Below are 23988 nucleotides of genomic sequence, written 5' to 3' on the forward strand. Positions count from 1 at the left end.
TACTGAATCTCAACAACCTCAGTAACTACTGCCCCATCACGCACCTTCCCTTCCTTCGTAAAATCCTTGAGAAAGCAGTAGCCACGCAACTCCCCCAACACATCTACACCAACAACCTCCTTCAGTTCTGAAAATCTGTCTTCAGAGCCAGATGAAGAATGAAAACGGCTACCATCAAGGTGATCTACAATGCCCTGAACATACTCCACAGTGGCTATCCTTGCCTCCTGCTTCTACTCGACCTCTCAGCTGCGTTTAACACAGTAGACAACCAGTCACTGACCAACTTATACATCACTGCATGGGAATCAGTGAGACCATCCTTAGCTTTTTTTAATTCTACCTTGCTGGTTTGAATCCTACCTAACTGCCACCAATGTGTCCAAATGGATTAATCCAGATCACCAACTCTACCCATCTCCTATGGTGGCACGCAAGGATCTATCCTCTCTCTTCTTCTTTAAACTTTACATGGAACCACTCTGATCCCCCAGGATCCACACATCTGCATCCATAAATACCCAGTCAACACACTGCTGAACCTCAAGATAGCCTTTGTCAAAGACATACACAGGCACATGCCTCACATTGATCCAGTCATGAATGTCCAGTGCTTACCTGAAGCTCAACCCCTCCAAGACCAAATTCTGACTGCTGACCAACAACACAAAAGATCCTGACGGACAGACCTGGCTCGCAGGTATGAACCTTGAGGGCTTCACACCTCAAATGACTACCTGCACCAGGTCCCTTGGGTTCTACATCGACAGACACCTCCCGTTCAAGGAGCACATAGCAAGGAAGACACAAACGACTTGATACCAACTTTCCCTCCTGTGGTCAATCAAGCTCTTCATCCCAGTAAACAACTTCAGATCGGCTGCCCAAGCATTAGTCCATTCCCACTTGGATTGCGACACTGCCACTCCGTAGGGCTTTTCGGTGACCACTCTGGTCCCCCCAAGATGTTTCCTACATGCTGCAGCATGGCTCATCTGAGGACTCTGCACATTTGACCAAATAACCCTGACCCTCCTTGAACTACACTGGCTCCACATCACTGTCAAATCCTGCTGCATCATCTACAATGCTGCTGGACAAGCCTTTTTCCAAGCAGACTTTGTCGCAGAATTTGGTACCCGACATGGACACAGGTCCTGCTAAATCACTTCTCCTCGTTCTTTGTAATCAAGACAGCAGCATGCAAGTACATTTTTATTGAGTTAATATGACTGGACTTGCCCCTAGTGATAAAATAACATTAGCAGCCTAGAGGACTGTCCTGATGAAGATGGCCATTATGTTGATAGGCCATTCAAACCGGTAGACACATGCAGTCTGTGGAACCAGTTATTAAGCAATATAAACTATACTGTATTTGTGGGAGAGAAAGTGATCTCTCATCCTTTTATGTCTTCATGAGAGATTGTGGCATCAATCTAATACAAATTGGGTGGCACATTACTTTTAATAAATAGTGTGGTATGATTCAGGGGGAATAGAATTGTTGAATACCAGTCCTGAGACATTCACAGATGTGGTGTTTCCACGTTTTAAACATTTTTCTGTTTGTCCATTGGCCCCTACTCTAAGGCCACAGTGGTTATTGATTAAGACACCCTGAATTTTAGTAATGTGTAACCGCTTGCTTTATGGACCAGGACGTGTTAACAACTCTCTGTGACCTCATTGATGACGAAGACCGTTTATCTCCTTCTTCTATCCTTTTATAGATAAGATGTGCATTAGGGGTGGGGATGTAGGGGCAGATAGAGGTATGTTCTGTCCCTTTTTGTTCAATCCCTCCCTTTGGGATTGGCTGTCATGGTCCAGTATATGGGTTATGAGTGTACTACGTCTGTGTAACTACTGCATGTGGTCTGTCTCTGTTGGTTGTTACAGCATCATCTACAAGGCCATCACCTTCACGTCTCCATGCAACCTCGCTGAGAAGCTCATCATCTCTGGAAGGCCGAGATTCATCGGAAGTAAGGACATGTGCAAACTTGAACACCTCTGGTGCAGAACGGGAAGAACCAGAAGACAGGTCATCTCTTTCTACTCCCCAATATTCTGGAACCTACTCCCCATCAACACCGGACTCGCCCCCTCACTTCTACATTCCAGGAAGGAGGTCAAGGCCCTCTTCTTTAAGGTATGGCTCCTCCCTAACAACTAGCTGCACACACCCTCTACTCCCCACCTAATCTGAGACTGGGCAATCTGCCCCCCTCAACCCCCCTCTGGTTGCTTGTAGATCTTTTGCTGCCAAATGGCATAGTCTACCCTTACCCCATTGTTATCTCTCCACTCCCTTGTATCTCTGCTTCCCACACTGTGTACTTCCACCCTATGACTTTGAAAGCGCTCTGTGGCATCCCAAAGTTGGTTTTGCGCTCGATCAATATCCTTATAATAACAAAGGGCATTTACGCACGCAACGTGGTTTGCACGGGCTGATTCACGCTTCTGAATATGCTGAGCGTAGAATTCAGGCAGGGACGCGTCAACTTCAAGCGGTCTGGTTCACAACGGGTTGTGCTTTGATCTACAGTAAATCTACGCCTCCTTCTCCCTCACCCAGTATGCCCTTTTGCAGGCCAAAATAGCAACACTTGTGCTTTCCATGAGCATTTATGTTTCCTTGCTGACATTTCCACCTGCTTCACTGCGGTGGACATGTAAAATAATGGGTGTGCAGTAGCAGGCCCTTTAAATTCCATACCTCTAAATGTGCTGACTGATCGACGTGGGTGGGTGGGAGAACCCCACTGCCTCGAGAAGTGAGGTCAGTGAGCAAATAGATACTCAAGTGTTGGGAAAGTGACTGACATTTGAAAATGATTTGGTCTGGCTGCAGATCCCTTGCACAGTCCAACCCTCCCTTTTTTTTGTAAGTAATTTTTATTAAGTATTTATAATGAATAAATACAGAATATAATATTCAGCAATTAACAACAATTATAAAACTTGGCAATCAAATAATCCAGGATAAATATGTAAATTCAGATAAAAATTAAAAGGCATCAAAGTAGCGCATCAAGGTTACAATAAGTGCAAAAAAGAAAACATCTAATTGCTAAAGTCATTAAAATGTCATTTGCAAAACCCTAAATCCCCTCGTTCGTTTTGAAAGTCCACCATGTGAATGAGGGGCTTGCAAGGTGAGATCTGTGGTCACTCACATCTTTCCACGTGCACATCTTTCAAGAATGTTATACAACCAATAAAAACATGTATTTAAAAAAAATAAAGAATTACCTCCTGTGTGTATATATATTTTGCAACCGTTAATTGTACCTTCAAAAGTACAACTACTGACGGGCCTACATTACGTAAAAATTGTCACTTTGGGAAATCCCGTGTGCACCTTTTTAATGTTTGCATAATACAGAATGGTGCCAAGAGGCCATGCCTATATAAAGGCCAGGCCAAATTTTTGGAGTGGAGGAAAACGATGACTTTAATGCCTGAGAGGGGCACTAATGGCATGTGCCTCCAGGTGCCGCACTGAGCACAGTATGTCGACATTAGGGCCCGATTCATGGAATTGTGTGCACAGTTCAAAGTGACTTTGCACTGCTGAAAAGCGACTTTGCACTGCTGACACGAACCCTGATTCGTGGAACAGTGCAAAGTGTATTTTTGCTGTGCAAAGTCAGCACAAAGCTCATTTTGCACTGCAAAAATACCCTTTGCACGTTTCCATGAATCAGGGTTTGTGTCGGCAATGCAAAGTCACTTTGAACTGTGCAAATAGTTCCATGAATCGGGCCCATGGTCTGAAAAAGGCGATCATGACAGATGCAGTGATCTGGTCCTGCAGTCAAAGAGCAATGCAAGGTCTACATGACAGACTTCTAACGCAATCTTGGAGATTGATTAAAAAACAATGACAAGGAAAATAGTGAATATGGGTGTGCTATTGTACGAGAAAGAAACATTGACAGTTGTCCCTTTTTTAGCAGGTAAAGTGACATTTTACATACAATGTGCACTAAGAGAGGACATTTTATTGTGCACCTTTTTTGCATCAGCTTGTGGAATGGAGTAAACTGGAGTTCCTAGCAGACCAATTCACAGAATGTTTAGCGCGGAGTAAAGTGACTTTGCACTGCAGAAATACACTTTGTAACAGGCCTAATTCACAGAGCGGAGAAACGTGACTTTGCACTGCAAAATTGCTCTTTGCACCACGTTAAATGGACCTAATCCAGACAAAAAAGCACTAGTCCATGCATGTTTCGTGAAAATGGTGAATTGGGGCAAAAATTAGGAACGTTATCTTACCTAAAAATGACTTCCACTCTGAACTGGTGAAAAGTAGAGTGAATCTGTTTGCTCCATTCCTTTTTAAGCATACAGCAAAAGTAGAACAAATGAGTCTATGACATTTTTTGTCCTTTTCTAAAGCTTTATGTAAAACGTGTCTGGATATCTTTGGTGCATGACTGCAGCAAAAATAGTGCTGACTGGGTTGGCACTATTTGTGTGCACTGGTGAAAAAGCGTGCTCAATGTGTGTAGGCCTGTGCTCTGTAGTGCAGTGTGGATGTGTTGATTTGACAATATAGCTGTTTAAAGTATTTGAATAGACCAGCGAGGTAGTGCAATATTGAATTCCTTGAACTGCTGTCTGCTTCATGCTTCAGGAGTGGTTTGCCATTTTTGATCTGATCATAAATGTGTCGACTATACATTTTTGTATTTTAATAATAAATATGCTATAATTAGATTATTTACTTTTGTATTTGAATAATATAAAAAAATTGTAAAAAGCTTTTTCTAATAACGTTGGTTCCATGCGCTATGGTGTGAGGCCTGCAAGTTCTGGGAGTAGCCGAAGTGTGCCAGTCTTTAATGGATTGTCTGCTTTCTAAGTTGTCAAACTATTAGTTAACCTTCTGCAAGAGGGTGTCATCAGTGCATACTCCACTTTGGTGAACCACTCTACACCTCACAGCGACATACAGGCGGAAGGAGGACACATTCCAGAAGAGGAGGCAATGCTGGCTTCAAATCAAGCTCCCCTGATCCCGCCTTGCCATAACTGTTGTGGCCACTGTGGTCACCTCCACTATCCGCAACCACACCACATAGATGACCTGGGCTTCTCTTGATGAACCCCTTTCTCTTCGCTCCTTATTCTGCATGGAGTATGCCCTCTGTGCGTCTGCGCTTAGGTTTTTCAGTACCCCCAATGATCTGTAACTGTTGTATCCACTTTGTACGTTAACTGTATCCCATAAGTTTCCCATCTTTAAGTCTTTCATTGTTATTTTTAGCAGATGTACTCTTTCCTTCAAAAAGCCTGATTGTACTACTCATCTGTAACCACTACAATAAAACCATTGACTGCGTGCAAATGAGTGATACTGTTAACCTAATTAAGATATAAAGTTGTTTAGTTTACATTCCGATCAAAGCTCTTTATATTTTACATCATAGAGTCAAATTATACAAAGCACCTTGGCCATTTTGAAGTCAAATGAGTTTTGCGGTATGCCATCTGTTTTTTTATTTGTACTTCTTAATACCAACCAGGCTACTGTCTGGATGGCTGCATTCAGTTGTAAATACCACAGGGTCTGCAGTGGGCTCATCAACACAAATTTTAAAAACGGTAAGTTTAGCCGTGGTAGATGACGAAACAAGAAATAATTGTGTAGTGCTTACTGAAACAGGTGTAGAGCATCACACCACTGTACAGAAGTGCTGATATTGGTACATGTTAAATTACGTTCTGAAAAAGTGCTTTGTTTTTCTAACAGGTTCTACTGACAATAAACAACATCTGAGTGTCCTGGCAAGCTGGACACAACTAAATGACCACTGAGCTGTCGGTACGATGTGTGTGCATAGCCCCTGATCACATTATTAGTATTTGTGTGTGGCGTGGAGGGCCCTCACCTTGTGTTGGAAAGATTCCATGTTTTCCAGGTCTTGAACTGCCTCTGCTGGGGTTCGCTTGGTGGACGGCTGGACGCAACCTCCTAGAAAGAAATGAGTTTAAGGACAAAGTTTAATGAAAAAACGAGGAGCAGGAGAACCAGACCTGCAGGAATAAACTCTGTGACTGAGGAGCAACAGAAAAATATGAAGGGCTTTCAAACCTAATGGTGAAAGTAGAATAATCCATTTGAGTCAAGTCGCACACTCAACAACAATGCCACCTAGTAGCCATAGCTGGAAGTCCACCTCCAGTTCAGAGCCACATCAGCAAGGCATAGTGGGTATACAAATTAAACCAAAAGCAAGCCTTTTTCTCTAAGAAATCATCATTGTCTTAGAGGGCAGTGCTATTTTATACATAGCTTGATCAACCCAAGACAGAAACTTTGCAAGTCTGAAAAGACAACTACATACCTGGTTGATCCCTTGTTAGGGATCATCAGTACAGCATAGTCTTCACAGCCTTGTAGTTAGAGAATTAGGGCATGTAAACAAAACACCAATAAAGTTATGGTGGTTTTGAAAAGGCTTGGAAATAAAACTTTCACCTGAAATGTGAAAGTAGGATAATCCATTTGAGCCAAGTCACACACATTCCACAATGTCACCCAGTAGCCATTGCTGGTAGTTCGCTTCCAGTTCAGAGCCACATTAGCAAGGCATTCTGGGTATGCAAATTAGACCATGTGCAAGCCTTTTTTCCCCAGGAAATCATCTTTGCCTTGTAAATGTCATAAAGGCCCCATGGAAAAAGAGGTGTCAAACGTCAACCTCATGAAGATATGTCTATCTTTATATGAAGGCCTTGCAATCCACTAGTAAAAGTGATAATGCCCCCTTGGAAAACAGGTGGCTAATCTCAACCTTCTGAAGTGTCTTTTTTACCCGACCCGCATCCCCCTCCTTTGCCCATAAGAGAAAGTATGGAATCTATTGGGCGTAAAACAGCAGTGGTACTGCCAGAAAGTGAGTGATCTGTGTGTGCCCAAAACACAAGCAAAGCAAAGGGAGACAGCCTAACCTAAAGAGGAAAAATAACATGGGAGTAAGCTATTCATCATTCATTGCTTAGAACATTAATACAGCATGCACCTAAACAGAGTGCTTAACACAGCAAAATTCAAGTGGGGGAGGGGGTGCATGTTATTGTAGGAAAGATAGATAAAGATACGAAGAGAGGTGAGAGAGACACAGGGCAAGGCGGAGAAAGTAGTCATACGAAATGCGCGTACAGAATCTCTGTGTTATACACGCAGATTGTGAGGAGCATCCAGGCCAGACAGTTGTAATACGAAATGCGCGTACAGAATCTCTGTGTTATACACGCAGATTGTGAGGAGCATCCAGGCCAGACAGTTGTAATACGAAATGCACGTACAGAATCTCTGGGTTATATATGCAGATTGTGAGGAGCATCCAGGCCAGAGAGTTGTAATACGAAATGCACGTATGCTGTAGGGCTAACAGGACCTCTGTGTTATCTACGCAGATTGTGGGGAGCATCCAGGCCAGAAAGTAGTAATACGAAATGCACGTACAGAATCTCTGTGTTATATAGGCAGATTGTGGGGAGCAGCCAGGCCAGACAGTAGTAATACGAAATGCACGTACAGAATCTCTGTGTTATATTGGCAGATTGTGGGGAGCAGTCAGGCCAGACAGTAGTAATACGAAATGCACGTATGTTGTAGGGCTAACAGGACCTCTGTTATCTACGCAGATTGTGGGGAGCAGCCAGGCCAGATAATAGTCATACGAAATGCGCGTACAGAATATCTGGGTTATATACGGAGATTGTGGGGAGCAGCCAGGCCAGACATTAGTATTACGAAATGCACGTATATTGTAGGGCTAGCAGATAGTGGTATATACACAGGTGGTGGGGTGCAGCCAGGCGAGGGATGAGTAATTGAACAAGGTTTGAGATCATACCAATGGTAATATGGCACTCTGCAAATGCCCAATAACTTAACAAGAGCGTGTTCCCTCTAATAATGCATGGAATGGCCACTCCATGCACTGCATAGCCCTGTGTTTCCCTGTCCAAGACAGTATATGTTTTGGAAGTTCCCTTCTACCATCCCTTAAAAAGCAGGGACGCGTGAGTAAGCCCTGGCACTACACATACAAGGACGCATGCACTCTAGGGGCACCTTGCAGGCATGGTTGGGGCACGCTGTGCCTTAGCTCAAAGAAGACATTGTAATTTACGACATTCACGCTTATTTGGGCAACAACAACCTTGCTATTTCCATCAAAATGATGCCAGCGTCGCGGGCTTAGTGTATCTGCTCTGGTACCAGGACACCTGTGTGCTCACCTCGGATGTCCCACTTGAGCAAAAATCCAGTGATCCTACATCAATCACTTCACCTTCCTTTGCCCAAGTTGACATAGCTGTTAAAATTACAAGCGCTTGGACATGAACAGCAGTGTTAAGCACTATAGCTAAAAACCGCACCCTTGCACGTAATATTAAACCTCAATTAACGAGAAGAAAAGGGGGAAGCCCCGCCACTAGCATTGCTGTCGATTGGTTCGTCTGGACAGAACAGCTTGGTATTGCAGACTCAGCCCCCTACACCCCACCCCCCTGATCCCCCATGTCTACATTGCTCGAGACCACACTCCTCGCTGCCCCAAACCTAATAATGACAAACCTGTTAGTGCATCCGTGGTGACAGGCGACAAGTCTGAACCACTCGTGTGCAAAGCAGCATACGTGCTCGCTTCACACCATGCAATACGTCTTGTAACTTCGTTTTTCAGTGACCGGGGAGACGCTTTGTGAGACTTCTGATAGTTTGGGGACTCTGGTGGGGGGAGGAGGGGGATCTCATGTTCATTTCTAGACAGGGGGCTTTCTGCATTTGTGGCAATGTTGAGATGGCAAGGGAGCGCACCAGGTGACGGTCCTCCATACATGTCCACCCACTTGGAGCTGGCAGAACGGCCATTAAGCCATGCCCGTGCCCTTGGGATGTGTAGCCGTGTATCCTACACAGCGGCACACCACCATTGTGCAGATCGTGCTCTAGACCCCCACTTTCCGAAATTATGATGGGCTATGTTGACTCGACCTGGCTGACCTACAGAGCCGTGGACGGCCAAAACAGGACATGCATGTTAAATGGCACCTGGGTGGGCTTCACTGTAAAGAATTGCCCTGCACACACTAACGTGAAGCATTTCGCTGCTAGTACCTGCATTCAAATGCATAATTCTTTAGGCAATTGAAATCTTGATGTGGGTTTAGTGCTCGCATGCCAGGGGAGTGATGGCAAGGGTAGAGAGGGGAACAGGAGACTGCTCATTCTCACAGCAGTCCACAAGTGGGTGCTTTCAGACCTAAAGGAGAGAATTGACTGCCTGTAACATTGAAGCTGCACTAGCATAGTCTCATTACAATGGCAAAGAAGTTAGATGCCCCCCCCCCCAAACAGGTACGTGTGTTCCTCCCGCCACCATCTCTAAAGTTAGTGCCTCCCCAACATTTGAAGGGTGAGCAGTTTTGTTGCGCCCCTGCCCCTATACGTTGCATGCCTAGCTGGGCCCAGTGTACAATTGCCAACGTAAAAATGTAATTACTTTCAGGAAAGCACTCGTGGGATATTTTGGGGGATAAGTGCTGAGAAATGCGAGCCTCTTCTAATTTAAAAAAAATTGTGCAACGAGCAGGGGGCGCCCAGAGGACACACTTGTTAAAATGAGCGTCTGCGGCCCGTCCTCGTACAAGAAGGACACACGTGCATGTCTGTGAAGAAGCCCGGTTAGGCTCTGGAGGGGTGACAATTCTGGGGAGGACTCGTTTAGGCTTCGGGTGCCCTCCCTACACCCCGATCAAGCTCTCTTCTAACACACACTTGAATGGGGCTCGGCAGCGACCACGTTGTTTACTTCGGTGCCCCCTAGGATGAATCGGAAAGGCAAGGTTTTAGGACTCTGAGGTACAAAAAGCACCCGAGCGTGCGTATCTAAGCGATCCGTGGACAGTTTAAGAAAACGCAGTCCTGCCGCCGTTGAAGGCGGACACTTTCTAACCGGACTATTTCAATGGGCATGGTCAAGTGTGCGATGTGAAAACACTGCCTTCTTTCGCTTCTAGTCCAACCCCCGCGCCCCCGCGTTGGGTCCCTTTTACTCTTCGCGATGGTGGGCTCGATTCTCCGAAACCTGCTTTATCTTCGGAGTTACAGCAACTCTTTGCGCGACGCGCTCCACGCGTTCTCTTGCCACACGGACGCGCGGGCTTCCGGGCAGGACACTTCCTTTACGGAATTCGCCTGTTTCTTATTCCCCGCCGGCGTTTCACACGGGTCTCCCTGTGCACTGTGGATTTAAGTGTGCACTGTGGATCTGGGAAATGCACGTGCCGGGCATCGACTGGTGTTTGGCCCCAGACTGGGCATTCTCCCTATACAGCCCTTCTTGGATTCCCCGAAGTCAGTCGCGGGAATCCCCGTGCAGGGGGCGTTAAAGAGGGGTTATTTGGGACATGACGCCAACGGCGCCCGGGCCTCCCATACTTGCGTATGATGGCAGCCAGGGTGCCCCGGCCATGCTCGCTCAGCCGAGACGCCAGCCGAGTTGGCAGCCCATTGTTATTACCACTACCTCCGACACCCCTCTTCGGATTACTTTCTCCCCTACGGGCCCCCGACTGTTGTCCTTTTAACCCCTTATTTCTAAAGTCAACAGCAAGCTACGCAAAAGAGCATGTTTTGTGCACGGCGATAACGCCATGCGTGGGCGCTGCGAGGGCACCCCCTTCCCGTCCATTACCGGGAATTCCCTGTCTACCCTGCACTACAGTCTCTCTCCCCTCAGACCCCCTCCCCCCACCTCTCCACGCCCCACCCGTCCCAGACACCTGAACCCCTCCCTTACGAATGACAACCCCCCCACCCCCCAACTTAACATCTCAATAAAACCCTCTTCCTCCTCCCAACTCGGTTTTGTCTTTATTTTATTCGAAAGTACAAACAGTAAATTACAAAAGAAGCATTTCTACATCAAATAATTGTTCACAGATAGGAGCACAAAAGTCGACAGAACTTTATTTTGGGAGGCAAGGGTAGGGCGCTGTCAGGAGGCATGTTAACCAAGTTAATTAACAGAAAGTTGACACATTTTCGGATCGTGCGACATGGGGGCGCAGTGGACGGCACAGTAGTCTATGCATTGTACAAAGTAAGCGGCAAAGGGAGTGGGGGCATTGCGTGGCGCCTCTCGCCGCGCCTCCGAGTCTTCTTTCCGCTCCTCTTCCTCGTCGAAAGTGCCCTCCACGAATGCTTTTTGGGGTAAGGGCTTCCGCCTTGAAAGTCACACACAGCAAGCCCAGACCGCAAAAAGATTCGTGGAGGACGGGGTGCAGCGTCGGCATCGTCTAGGAGACGGCGTGCGGGCAAGGCGAGGGCTTCTGGATCCGAGGCACCCGAGCTTCATCCGCAGGGGGGCCGCCCCCAAGCCCATTCCACTCCCGCCAGGGGGCCGCCGGACACCGTCTCCGAAGCAAAGAGCCAACAGAAGGTGGGGGCTGTGCCCCCTACAAGCCCACCCGCAAAGAATCCCCCTCCCACCAACATTTAGCACCTGTGCCCCAAAGGAGCAGCCCTTTTTTCTCCAACAGATCCCCATAATGAAGGGGCAGCCCCCTCCCGGAGGCTCCCCGCCCTCCAGTCCCCGCAAGCAGCGCGGGGACAGCTCCGGAGTGCAGGCTGCAGCGCCCAGTCCTGGCGCTGTATAAAGACAAGACTCCTGCCTGAGCACTAAATAAATAGACGGCAGGCTTGCTGCCCATTGGCGCAGCTAAAATCGTCACCCACCAATCCCAGCAGCCCGCAGATGGATTTTTTTTTCGAAAGGGCGAAAGAGAAGAAGGAATAAACATTTCCATTTCTAATTATTAGACAAGGGTTTACTTAGGACCTCGGGGCGGGCATGGGGTGGTGGCATCGTACGATCGCCCAACAGGGTCTTTCCAAGACTATTGCAGGACAGGGGAGGGGGCTTCTATAGGACAATGGCACAGAAAGTGATCTATTAAATCACGGCAGAATTGCATTCTGTAGGACCCCTGTCCCATAGGGCGATCTATGAGACAATTACAGAAGAGGGCTTCTATGGGATCCTTGTATAGGTTATGGTCTGACGGACAACTGTGGATAGGGGGCGGGGGTTCTGAGGGACCACCCTGTAGAGCAGAATCTATAGGTGCACTGTTGAAAATGGTTCCTATAGGCCTGTTGTATAAGGCTGGGATGGAAGGCAAAGTCGTGGGAGGGGTTCGGTGGGTTATTATGGCCACTGCTTCAGATGGTTTCTGTAGGACCGTTGTCTAAATTTGGGGCTCAAGGGCCGCTGCAGACGAGGGTTTCTATGGGGGCATTGTGGGGAAGGGAACCTATAGGACGATTGCGCACGAGGGCATTGTGAGGCACGTAAAGTCTAGTTATATAGTATTAGGAAGGGGACCTACTGAAAAAAGCAGACGGGACCCTACAGATCCGCTCGTATAGGACTATTGCTTAGAAGGAAGCCTGCGGGACACTGGCAGGGGGTCCATAGGTCTAGTGCAGAAGAAGTCTAGAGTTGGGAGCATGTACAGCTGCATTGCCAGTACATGTTGTGAAGGCGGAGGTAAGCATTGAGTTGGGATATGTGGACCTACACTTCCTTTAGAGTGACTGTGCACAATGGATTTCCAAATACTGTGGGTTGGCTTGCATGGCGCAGGGGGTGGGGAGGGTCCTGCACACAATCTCTCTCTAAGAGAATTCCCACAAGTCCCTTCTATACGCCCCTCCCCACCGAGGGTCGTGCGCTGCTAATACCTGCAAGGTTGTGGGACAAGTGCCTCATAAAGGCTAATGAGGGGTCTCGCCGAGGATAGATACATGCGAGATCCACTTTTAAAAGTTCCAGCTCTCACAAAGTGCAGCATTCTAACTTTACCAGTATGAATCTCCCCCCACCACAGCCACTTTGCAGTCAGCCCCCCTCACCCCATGGGTGGACTGATAACCCACGGCCAATGGGCCGTGGTGCGAGGGGACCCCCAGTCTATGGTTGAGCAGGTCCACTCCAGGGCAGTAGAGACGCGTGCCTTCTCTTGCACGCTCTTTATAACCCCCCAAAGACGCTGTCGCGTACAGGTGGAGCCCCCACCCTACCCCTGCAGCCCGGGTAGGCATTACTCTCCCAGGCTCCCGTGCACCTCGCTCACACGCTTTGCACAAAGTGGCCAGGTAGCGGCCCACTGAAACCCTGCTGGGGGAACTGCGCCTTGGCCCGTGAAACACTTCAAAGCCCCCTTTTAGCGGGACGCTGGCGTACTTGAACGCCCCCAACCTCCACCTCACCCTCTGCAAAAAACAACAACACTGTCCCGAACCCACCTCAGCCCGCCAAACCTGTTCAGTAGCCCGCTCTCGGCGACACTGAGCCATACCCTCCGAACACCAACACTTTGCAATTGATACCATCCACCCATTACCATTGCAAATCATCCACCAGCAGCAACACTGCAGAAGAGCCCCGCGCCACTGGAATAGCTGCCCCAGCAACACTGTACATTGGTCTCACCAATAGCGCCGCAACACAGAGCAGCCACTCGGTAACATAGCACATCTAGCCCCTCGACCAGCAACACTGTTTGGCAACCCAAGCAGCGACGCAGTGTGGCACAGCCTGGCTGTGCAACACTTTTCAGTAGTTCCCTCTCTCAACATGCCCACAAGTTGCTCTGCTGGCAGAATCACTGCACCCTAAAATACAGGCTGGTGAATTCATCTTTCCTGTCAAGTGGCGTTATTATATTTGCCTGTACACGGCCCCCAGCCCCCTCCCTGCCTGCGGCTAAAGTTTATCCCCGACTTACTGCCAATAGTTCAGCTTGCTCCTGTCCTGGCGAGAAGGACATGCCGCGTGCAGGCAACCCTCCGCAGTGTCCACTGCTGTCTCCATCCTTCAGGTAAGTATATAGGGTCCTGTGCTGTGGGGGAGGCTCACGAGTGTGTTAATACTAGGCTCCCTGCCCTACACCCCTTGCCTGGCCCATCGTGTCGAGGCGATGATGCTGCCGCCGATGAGAGCGGTGGTGATGGTGATCCAGAAGCCCCTCCCCTCCCTTTGGATGTGCTTACGAGGAGGGCTGTGGGGGGGCATTCACTCGCGGGAAGGGGGTCTGGACTGGAAGTCACGACTTCGCCAGTGTTAATATTGCACTCTGCCTGCAGCCCTGACGCAGTAGAGGCATTACTCACTCACAGAGTCACGATTTTTGGAAGTCCATGCTGTTTGCAAAAAACACACGACAAGCCTGGGGGTGGGGGCATCATGGGGGGTGGGGGGCTCTATTTAAAGGGAGCAGGGGAACAGGATGCGCTGGGCACCTTTTGGAGAGACACATAAAGTGGCGTTGCTCCAGGTGGGAGCACGCCTTCTCTGTAGCTCTCCCGACACGCCCCAGTGTCAGTCTGAGCAGCTGCCACACCGCTCACCACACGCATTTCCTCCACACGTGTTGGGGGTTGCGAGGGGGTAGAGTTTGTAAACACCACCCACGTAGGCTGCAGAGCAAAGAGGTGCCACGAGTGTGCAATCAGTGCCAAGGAGCCTGGGTCTGCAGACAGGAATCTGCTTTTGACCTCCCACAGCCACCCCCGCCCCTCTTAATTGTGCAAGAATAACTGCTACCAGACTAATCACTGCATACACGGGGGCACACACACACACGTATGAAGCTAATCTTTAAAACTCGTACAACATTGTACAGGTTTTTTACAATTGGGTAGGGATGTAAGCTCCTATCTTTTGGGTATTGCATTGGGAGGTGGAGGGGCGGGTTTTTGACTTTCCTAAACGCTCGGGGCTTTTGGTTCCAGCCGAAGTACTACTGACGCGCCTCTGAACGTACAGCTATTCTGATATCTCCCCGACAGGGGGTGCTCTAACAATGCAAGCCACTTCGTTGCGAGGCCAGACAGTGACCCAGGAGCTCGGGGCAGGCTTATTGCAGGGGTTTCCCCAACCTTTGAAAGCACACCCTGACCCCGAGGCACCCCTGCTCTTTCTTGCCTCGAGATTAAGCGCCGCTCTAACGGGAGGATGCTAGCCGGGGATGCGAGGGGCGGAGAAGAGAAGAACGCCCGTGTCTCGTGCGAGATAGGAGTGTTTGTAAGAAGGTGGGTGGAAGCTTATTGGGAGGGGCGGAGGTCTGACTTCATCAACCTATAGGCTCTTATTTTTTGTGAATGAGAAGCCCAATTTAAACGCACAAGCGGGAAGGGGCGCCAGCTCCCTGCAGTCTCACTGTGCCTGCTGCATGGAGATTCCGTCTGGGACTTCCCGGGATTGCATGGGGCATCCCTGCCTTCCTGCCTGGGTTATTACTCCTTGTATTTTGGACGAGTATGGTGTTAGTGATACCGAGTCATCATATGCCCCCCCCCCATCCCCCGACCATAATGGCCTGCGACCGCACCTTTACAAAAATGATCTGCCTTCGAGAAATCTAAGGAGGTTCCCGTGATCAGCACCACAGTAGCTGGACAGCTCCCCTCATCTGCCTCTCAATTACAGCCACGTCTTTCTCTTCTGTGCAGTCACCGACTTGCTCAAGGGAAGAAAATAAAGTGTACATGTGCACTATTGGCTCACCCTGGAACGGTGGTTTGGGGGGAAAAGGGGGTCCTGCTCTGCAATCCAGACACCACGTTGTTCCCCAAATCCACCAAGCCCCAACCCCAAAAGGAAAGATGTGTTCTTAGAGGTGCGTGGTGGCGAGGTCTTCATCAGCACTGCCGCTGCTGGAGAGCTCCCAGGGCTGCCGTTCTTATGTGGCGGTTCCCTGGTCCTTCGTCCGAAGAGGCAGCGTGCCAAGTGCTAACAGCCCTGGAGCCGCAGCATCCTCCCACCTGTCTGTCTATCTGCCTCCCCGTATCCTCTAGCTAGCTGGCTATCTTCTCACCGAGTAGCTGTCTGCCTTCTTTGCATTCTTTAAAGTGCGCTTAGGGCTCCCTACTGCACGACTGTTGTTTTGTTGTTGAAGGTGGCGGACTGGAAGCACAAGGCTCCACATCCCCCTTCAACGCTGCATCAGACCCCAGGCTCCTTTGCCGCCGTTATAGGGAACAGTGTACATTCGGATTCCTGAGCACTGAGAAGTTGCAACCCGCACTGTTTTGGAGAGGGAGATCCCCTTGCTTTATTGCACGGACCGCCAGCCATGCTTCGCGTGCATCCACTATAAACATAGGTCTTCCTTTTTTGATGGATCTCTCTCTCTCTCTCTCCCCTTCTCTCTCTCTCGCTCCCTCTCTCACACACACGCCATGCTAAGACACACTGCGTGCAACAAGGACTTCTGTAAACCCAGCTAGCTGCACAGACGGGAACATGCACAGTATTACAGTACTCACCCACGCTGCACGTCCTTGGTAGAAACAGAAAGATTTAAACAGGGGTCAAGAGAAGGGAAGCGGCAGACGAGTATACAGGGAGAGGAAGGAGACTTGGAGAGAGGGGCAACATGTAACAGAAAGACCTAGAGAGTGAAGGAAAGAAAGAGGTGGAATGGGAAAGAGCGAAAAGGAAAGAGAAGCAGAATCCAAGAGAAACGGAGAAAAGGAAGACTTGGGAGGGAAATAAAAATGCAACGAGTAGCAGGGGACAAAGGTTAGGGACCAGAAAAAGAAAAAGAGGCAGCGTAAACGATGGGATAACAGAAGAAAGAAGAATCGCAGTCACTTAGAACGACAAGAAAATATGAAGAGAAACGAGTGGAGAGAACGAGAAAGAGAAGGGTTGGGGAGGAAATAAAAATACATTGAGATCTAGGGATGGAAGGGCGAAGAGGTGGGGGGGGCAGAAAACAAGAGGGACACAGAGTAAAAGGAGGGGGAAAACAGCCAACAATTAATTTCCAGACAGAGTAAAAAAAGCGACCGCCGATGTCCAGGATGCGTCCACCCGCGCGGTTTTTATAGCAGTGCAACCCAGCCTCTATTTCTGGAGCCCTGCTGCTATTTTTAGCAGCAGCGAGAGAGGGGGTGAGGGGAGGAATCCGCGCAGAAAATAAAGCACCTCTCCTTGGTGCTGGGGGTCGGGGCCCCCGGGATCTGCGTGCCTGTGGAGATGGGGATCCCTGGCTTTGCAGAGCCCTGCCTGTTCAGCCAGCTCTCGCCGGCTGCATCCACTGCCTAGCGACCCGGCAGTAGGAGCTGCTCTCTCTGCACACCGCGCGCGGTGTTTTTCCTTCTCCTCGCCGATCCCGCCAAGTGTGCCAACAGCTTTCACTATTTGTATCCCCCACCCCCACCCCCACCCGCCCGCCTGTAGGAGGAGTTTAGTCATTTCATAGATGGTACTGAATTTTTATTTTATATGTTTATATTTGTTTTGATGGCTCAAGCCAGCAACTGCAAACAACTATTTTTGTTTTAAACACATTCTCTCAATTTCTATCCCTGTATGATTGTTTGGTCAAAGGGGCTGCAAATGGGCAGCGCTTCTTGAGGGTGTGGGCTCCATTGAGGCCTGATGCCCTGTTGCTAGGAAGTGGGTGTAGGGTTATGCCCATCTGTTGCAGCGAGCCGGCAGGCAGAGGTGCAGTGATCACAGCTGGCAGGCATGCACTGGTGGAAGTCTGCAGATTTACAGTGCTGCTCGTGGTAGGGATGCAGTGATGGCGGTTTCCAAGGATGTGGGGATTGCAGGTGGCAGCGGTGCTGTGATTTCACCCTGGTGGGGAAATCACAGCATCAGTTGAGCTTGGTGGCAGAGATGCTGGCGAGGACAGCTGCCAGGAAGGCAGGGATCACCACTGGCAGAAAAGCAGTGTCTGTAGAGGGAAGTGACACTGCACCATGGCTGCATGCAGTGTTTGCATCGGGCACTCGAGCCACCAGAAGCAGTGATTAAGCTAGCAGGGTGCCAGCACAAAGGCTGGTTGCCCAGATTGCAGCTAGCATTGGAGCGGCACCAGGGCTGGAGGCAGTGCTTGTTTGCAACTGCACAAGGGCCACACCAGCACTGGATGCAGTCGTTTCACTTGACAGGGGTTGCACAAACAATGGGTGAAGTGGCTGCAACTGAGAAGAGTCTGCACCAGCTGCGCTTTCATTTGAAAGGACTTCGAATCTGCTAGATGCGGCGATTGCAAGTAGCAAGGTGTTGCACCTGCGCCGAATACTGCTGTTACAGGGGGCACGGACTTCACTAGTGAGGCGTGAAACAATGGCACGGGGCTGCACAGGCACTCGAAGCAGTGACTGCGGCGGAGAGTAGGCTGCATTCGCGCCAAGAATAGTAGTTGCAGCCGAGCGCGAGCTGCGCTAACTTTGGGTGTAGTGATTGTAGGAGGCAGGGACTGAATCGACGTTAGATGCAGCGTTTGCACCTGTCGTGAGATACACAGACGCTGGATGGGCGAGTGCACCTGCTATTGTGCGGCACCAGCGCTGGATTCCGAGATTGCAGCTGGCAGGGACTGCACCAGCGCTGGATGCAGTGCTCTGCCGCCTCAGTCATCAGCCATTGACGTCACGTTCAGATTCCCCTCTTCAGAGCTGAGACCGAGCGCACGACTGAGGAGGTGGGGGACGGAGGGAGAGGGGAGGGGGGGGGGCTTGTCTGCCAGCTCTATGTTTAAAGGCTTTAAAGGGGGCTTGTCGGATGGCAGGGAAAGCGCTTATTGGTCAGCGCTACAGCACACACCATGTTTGTCTGAAATGCTACTGGTGGTATCTATGAGTGTGTGGTGTGTTTCTATAGCACAGTCAGAATCCAGGCAAACACACCGCACCCTCCTACACGCCACACATTCACAAACACAGCACACACTCATAAAGACACCACGTACTCACAGACACATCGCACATCGCACACCCAGACACAACACACACGTATACTACAACCCCAACATATATTCTTAATTACCACACACAAACACACCATGCATTCTTAAATGCACTGTCGATGCACCGGCAAACAGACGCACTGAACAGACTCACGCGCACCGCACTATACAGGCTGAGGCTGAACACACGCACATAGAACCGCCCCCCATCCTCCCCAGATTCGCAAACACGATGCTCTCACAGGGACGCCACTCTCACACTGATAGAAACATAATACATCCACTACACACTCGTCAACATCAAATAATCGCAGGTAACACACACTAAAACACACATGCTACACAGACAAATGACACACATTCTGAAAAACACATCACACCCTTTCTGGCACACCATGCACTCAGACAGACACACCGACACACAGAATGCAAGCATTCCAAATCATGCAACACACTCATATACACACAGCATACTCATGGGAAAAGTGCAAAAACGCAACACACACCCACAGACGAAGCATAACGCACCCCAACATACCACACGCTCACAAAGACACTACACGTTAAACACATTTAAAGCAATCACGCAGCTACACACAGAGACACTTGGTATGTTATGTAGACTTATCCCACACACCGCTAACACCCAGAAGCAGTCTCCAGGCGCTCTTTTTACAACATACACAGGAATACAAAACTCATTGCAGACACTACAAACAAACGCACTGCACACTCACAACAATCCCTCACTCAAACTAAACATCATCAAACACGTAGACTATTTTAGACACACAACATATCTTTAGTCAAAGAAAAATGCTCCACACTACACTAGCAGGCCGATTCATGGAATAATTAGCGCGGCGCAAGTGGGCAAAAACGTGCGAATCGCAGTGGAATAGCGAAAATCGCAGTGCAAGTGCGAAAATCGCACGAAAAGCAGCGCACATCGATTCATGGAAGGCCATGCGCGAGAAAACCAGCGGATGTGCGATAAAAAAGTGCGCGGCGCACGTTGGCGCACAGGCCATCTAACTGCGTGCGCCAGGTCACAGCGAAAATCGCACAGGCCACAGCGAAAATCGCACATAGCGCGGCACACGCAACAAAAGTAGGCGGAACACGGGCGTAACACTCGGAATGGGGAACAACTTGCCAAAACGTGGGCGTCACGGGGGAAGTACAGGGCACAAGTGCGCGGAACGCCCACACGCTGGCCTACAACACGTATTCATGGAATAGAATAGGGCAAAAAAGCGCACGCTCAAACCAGCGCACAGGCACAAACACGACCGCCACAAGAAAGCAGGCGGTAGCGTCTCTGCGGCTGTAAGAAATGTGCGCCAAAAGGTGCGCCAACAAATAGCACCTATATACTGCCATGATGAATGTCCTATACTGTGGCCCTCCAGGACAAATGACGTGCAAAGGGGTACCCACAAACACGGACACCCGCTGACAAAAAATACGTGTTTGTGTATACCGTGGTGCGCGGGAAGTCTCACACGCGATTTGGCCGGGTACGTGGATTTCAGGGGTGCGCGGGAAGTTCCACACGCGATTACATCAGGGTATGTGTATTTCAGGGGTGCGCGGGAAGTTCCACACGCGATTTCAGTAGGGTACGTGTATTTCAGGGGTGCGCGGGAAGTACCACACGCGATTTCATCAGGGTACGTGTATTTCAGGGGTGCGCGGGAAGTTCCACACGCGATTGGCCCAGTGCGAGCAGGGTACGTGTATTTCAGGGGTGCGCGCGAATTTTCATACGCGATTTCAGCAGGGTACGTGTATTTCAGGGGTGCGCGGGAAGTTCCACACGCGATTTCATCAGGGTACGTGTATTTCAGGGGTGCGCGGGAAGTTCCACACGCGATTGGCCCAGTGCGAGCAGGGTACGTGTATTTCAGGGGTGCGCGGGAAGTTCCACACGCGATTTCAGCAGGGTATGTGTATTTCAGGGGTGCGCGGGAAGTTCCACACACGATTTCAGCAGGGTACGTGTATTTCAGGGGTGCGCGGGAAGTTCCACACGCGATTGGCCCAGTGCGAGCAGGGTACGTGTATTTCAGGGGTGCGCGGGAAGTTCCACACGCAATTTCAGCAGGGTACATGTATTTCAGGCGTGCGCGGGAAGTACCACACGCGATTTCATCAGGGTACGTGTATTTCAGGGGTGCGCGGGAAGTTCCACACACGATTTCAGCAAGGTATGTGTATTTCAGGGGTGCGCGGGAAGTTCCACACGCAATTTCATCAGGGTACGTGTATTGCAGGGGTGCGCGGGAAGTTCCACACGCGATTGGCCCAGTGCGAGCAGGGTACGTGTATTTCAGGGGTGCGCTGGAAGTTCCACACATGATTTCAGCAGGGTATGTGTATTTCAGGGGTTCTGGGGAGTACCACACGTGAATTGGCCGTGTGGGTCCTCCCAGGTGTACGCTCCACAACCTCCACGGACCCTGCAGGCATCCCACACCACGGGGGACTACCCTGCACCCCTGCTCATGTCCCGCAGGCAGCCCATCCACCATGGGCATGCCCCCCAGCCAACCCACATGTCACCTTGCACTACTGATCAACAATGCATGTCTCCCACCACCCCCACCCCCCAGCCACCAGGGGCACCCACCACCAGGCCCCCACTCATGTCTACCACCACCCCCACCCCCCAGCCACCAGGGGCACCCTCCACCAGGCCCCCACTCATGTCTCCCACCACCCCCACCCCCCATCAGTGCAGGGGCACCCTCCACCAGGCCCCCACTCATGTCTCCCACCACCCCCACCCCCCAGCAGTGCAGGGGCAGCCTCCAACAGGCCCCCACTCATGTCTCCCACCACCCCCACCCCCCTGCCACCATGGCCACCCTCCACCAGGCCCCCACTCATGTCTCCCACCACCCCCACCCCCCTGCCACCATGGGCAGCCCCCCCCAGGCCCCCACCCATGTCTCCCACCACCCCACCCCCCAGCAGTGCAGGGGCACCCTCCACCAGGCCCCCACTCATGTCTCCCACCACCCCCACCCCCCTGCCACCATGGCCACCCTCCACCAGGCCCCCACTCATGTCTCCCACCACCCCCACCCCCCTGCCACCACGGGCAGCCTCCACCAGGCCCCCACTCATGTCTCCCACCACCCCCACCCCCCTGCCACCATGGCCAGCCTCCACCAGGCCCCCACTCATGTCTCCCACCACCCCCACCCCCCTGCCACCATGGCCAGCCTCCACCAGGCCCCCACCCATGTCTCCCACCACCCCCACCCCCCTGCCACCATGGGCAGCCTCCACCAGGCCCCCACTCATGTCTCCCACCACCCCCACCAGTGCAGGGGCAGCCTCCACCAGGCCCCCACTCATGTCTCCCACCACCCCACCCCCTGCCACCATGGGCAGCCTCCACCAGGCCCCCACTCATGTGTCCCACCACCCCCACCCCCCAGCAGTGCAGGGGCAGCCTCCACCAGGCCCCCACTCATGTCTCCCACCACCCCCACCCCCCAGCAGTGCAGGGGCAGCCTCCACCAGGCCCCCACTCATGTCTCCCACCACCCCACCCCCCAGCAGTGCAGGGGCACCCTCCACCAGGCCCCCACTCATGTCTCCCACCACCCCCACCCCCCTGCCACCATGGCCACCCTCCACCAGGCCCCCACTCATGTATCCCACCACCCCCACCCCCCTGCCACCATGGGCAGCCCCCACCAGGCCCCCACCCATGTCTCCCACCACCCCCACCCCCCAGCAGTGCAGGGGCAGCCTCCACCAGGCCCCCACTCATGTTTCCCACCACCCCCACCCCCCTGCCACCATGGGCAGCCTCCACCAGGCCCCCACCCATGTCTCCCACCACCCCCACCCCCCTGCCACCATGGGCAGCCTCCACCAGGCCCCCACTCATGTCCCCCACCACCCCCACCCCCCAGCAGTGCATGGGCACCCTCCACCAGGCCCCCACTCATGTCTCCCACCACCCCCACCCCCCTGCCACCATGGCCACCCTCCACCAGGCCCCCACTCATGTCTCCCACCACCCCCACCCCCCTGCCACCATGGGCAGCCCCCACCAGATCCTCACAATCCCCAATCATGTGCGTAATGGTCAGCCTCCACAGCCAAAAAGCCCTACCAAGTAACCCATTCACCCACATGGAAATGGAAATCACATGTTACACCCCCAATGTTCATGAAGCTAATGAACCCATGTCCGTCACACACAATGGTTGCAATTGAATGGGAAAACACCCAACATGACATGCATGAAACCAATGAGATGATACCACACAGTGAAGTATGGAAACAAAATTGTATTGAAAAAAATTAAGAATGCTAAAGAAAGGAAACAAACTACAATGGGACTGAGAAAAAAAAAGCTTGCTGTCCGTATAAAAACAAAAAACTGCAAATCAGAATCCAAATAAATTTTGTCCAAAGTCAAATGTAAAAAAATCTCCATGCAATAAAGAACTATGTAAAAAACTACCAAGGGTCCATGAGCCCAACTGAACAAAGGAAACCTACTAAAAAACCTACCTAAAAATCAACTATATACAAAAAGTGGAGCAGTGTCCGTCGACTCCAAATCATAATAAGAAACAAAGGAAACCTAACACTAAAGAACTATATACAAAGGCGGCGGGCAAGTCCAGCGGCTCACTCCGTGGTGTCCCGGGCCAGGGCATCATCGAACTCCTGTTCGATGTCCCGGAGGCGGTCCAGTTCCATGGCCCCGAGGGTCCGCAGGGACGACGCCGTGTCCTCCTCCAACCCCCTGCGGATTGCCTCGAGGCACTCGGCCCGCCTCAGGGCCCTCTGCATGGAGTTCTCCGCCCTGACCATTGTGAGCCGCGCCTCTTCCGCCCGCCGCCGCTCCGCACCTATGGCGTGGCCCAACCGCTGCCACATGGAAGACACTCTCTGTCCTGGGTCCCCCTGCCCTCCGGCCGATGCCTGCCCCTCCGATGTCGAAAGCCCCGCGCCTTCATGTCCCCCACCATGTTGCTGCTGCTGCTGCTCTGCCTCTGCCCGTGCACTGCCTCCTCCGGCCTGCACATCCTCCGCCGGCTGGGGTGCAGTTGTTGATGTGGCCACCCCTGCTGGACCTCCGACTCCCGACTGTGGCAGGGATGCCTCCTCCACCAGCCTGGCCGCACCGTCAGAGGCAGCTCCACA

General features: G+C 51.3%; 1 protein-coding gene across 1 annotated transcript in view; it reads right to left on the minus strand.

Moving 5' to 3' along the window:
• The window catches only part of LOC138503529 (uncharacterized), a 429237-nt gene extending 415187 nt beyond the window's left edge, over window positions 1-14050 (minus strand). The window contains exons 1-2 of the mRNA XM_069623327.1: window positions 13831-14050; window positions 5910-5992 (exon numbers count right to left, since the gene is read on the minus strand). Of these exons, the coding sequence (XP_069479428.1) occupies window positions 5910-5992; window positions 13831-13916 (169 nt within the window). The 5' untranslated portion in view covers window positions 13917-14050. The remainder of the gene's footprint in view (window positions 1-5909; window positions 5993-13830) is intronic.
• Window positions 14051-23988: the final 9938 nt, after the last annotated feature.

Source organism: Ambystoma mexicanum, chromosome 11 (assembly GCF_040938575.1).
Source record: "Ambystoma mexicanum isolate Mex_15411 chromosome 11, UKY_AmexF1_1, whole genome shotgun sequence".
In the NCBI taxonomy this organism is placed as follows: Eukaryota; Metazoa; Chordata; class Amphibia; order Caudata; family Ambystomatidae; genus Ambystoma; species Ambystoma mexicanum.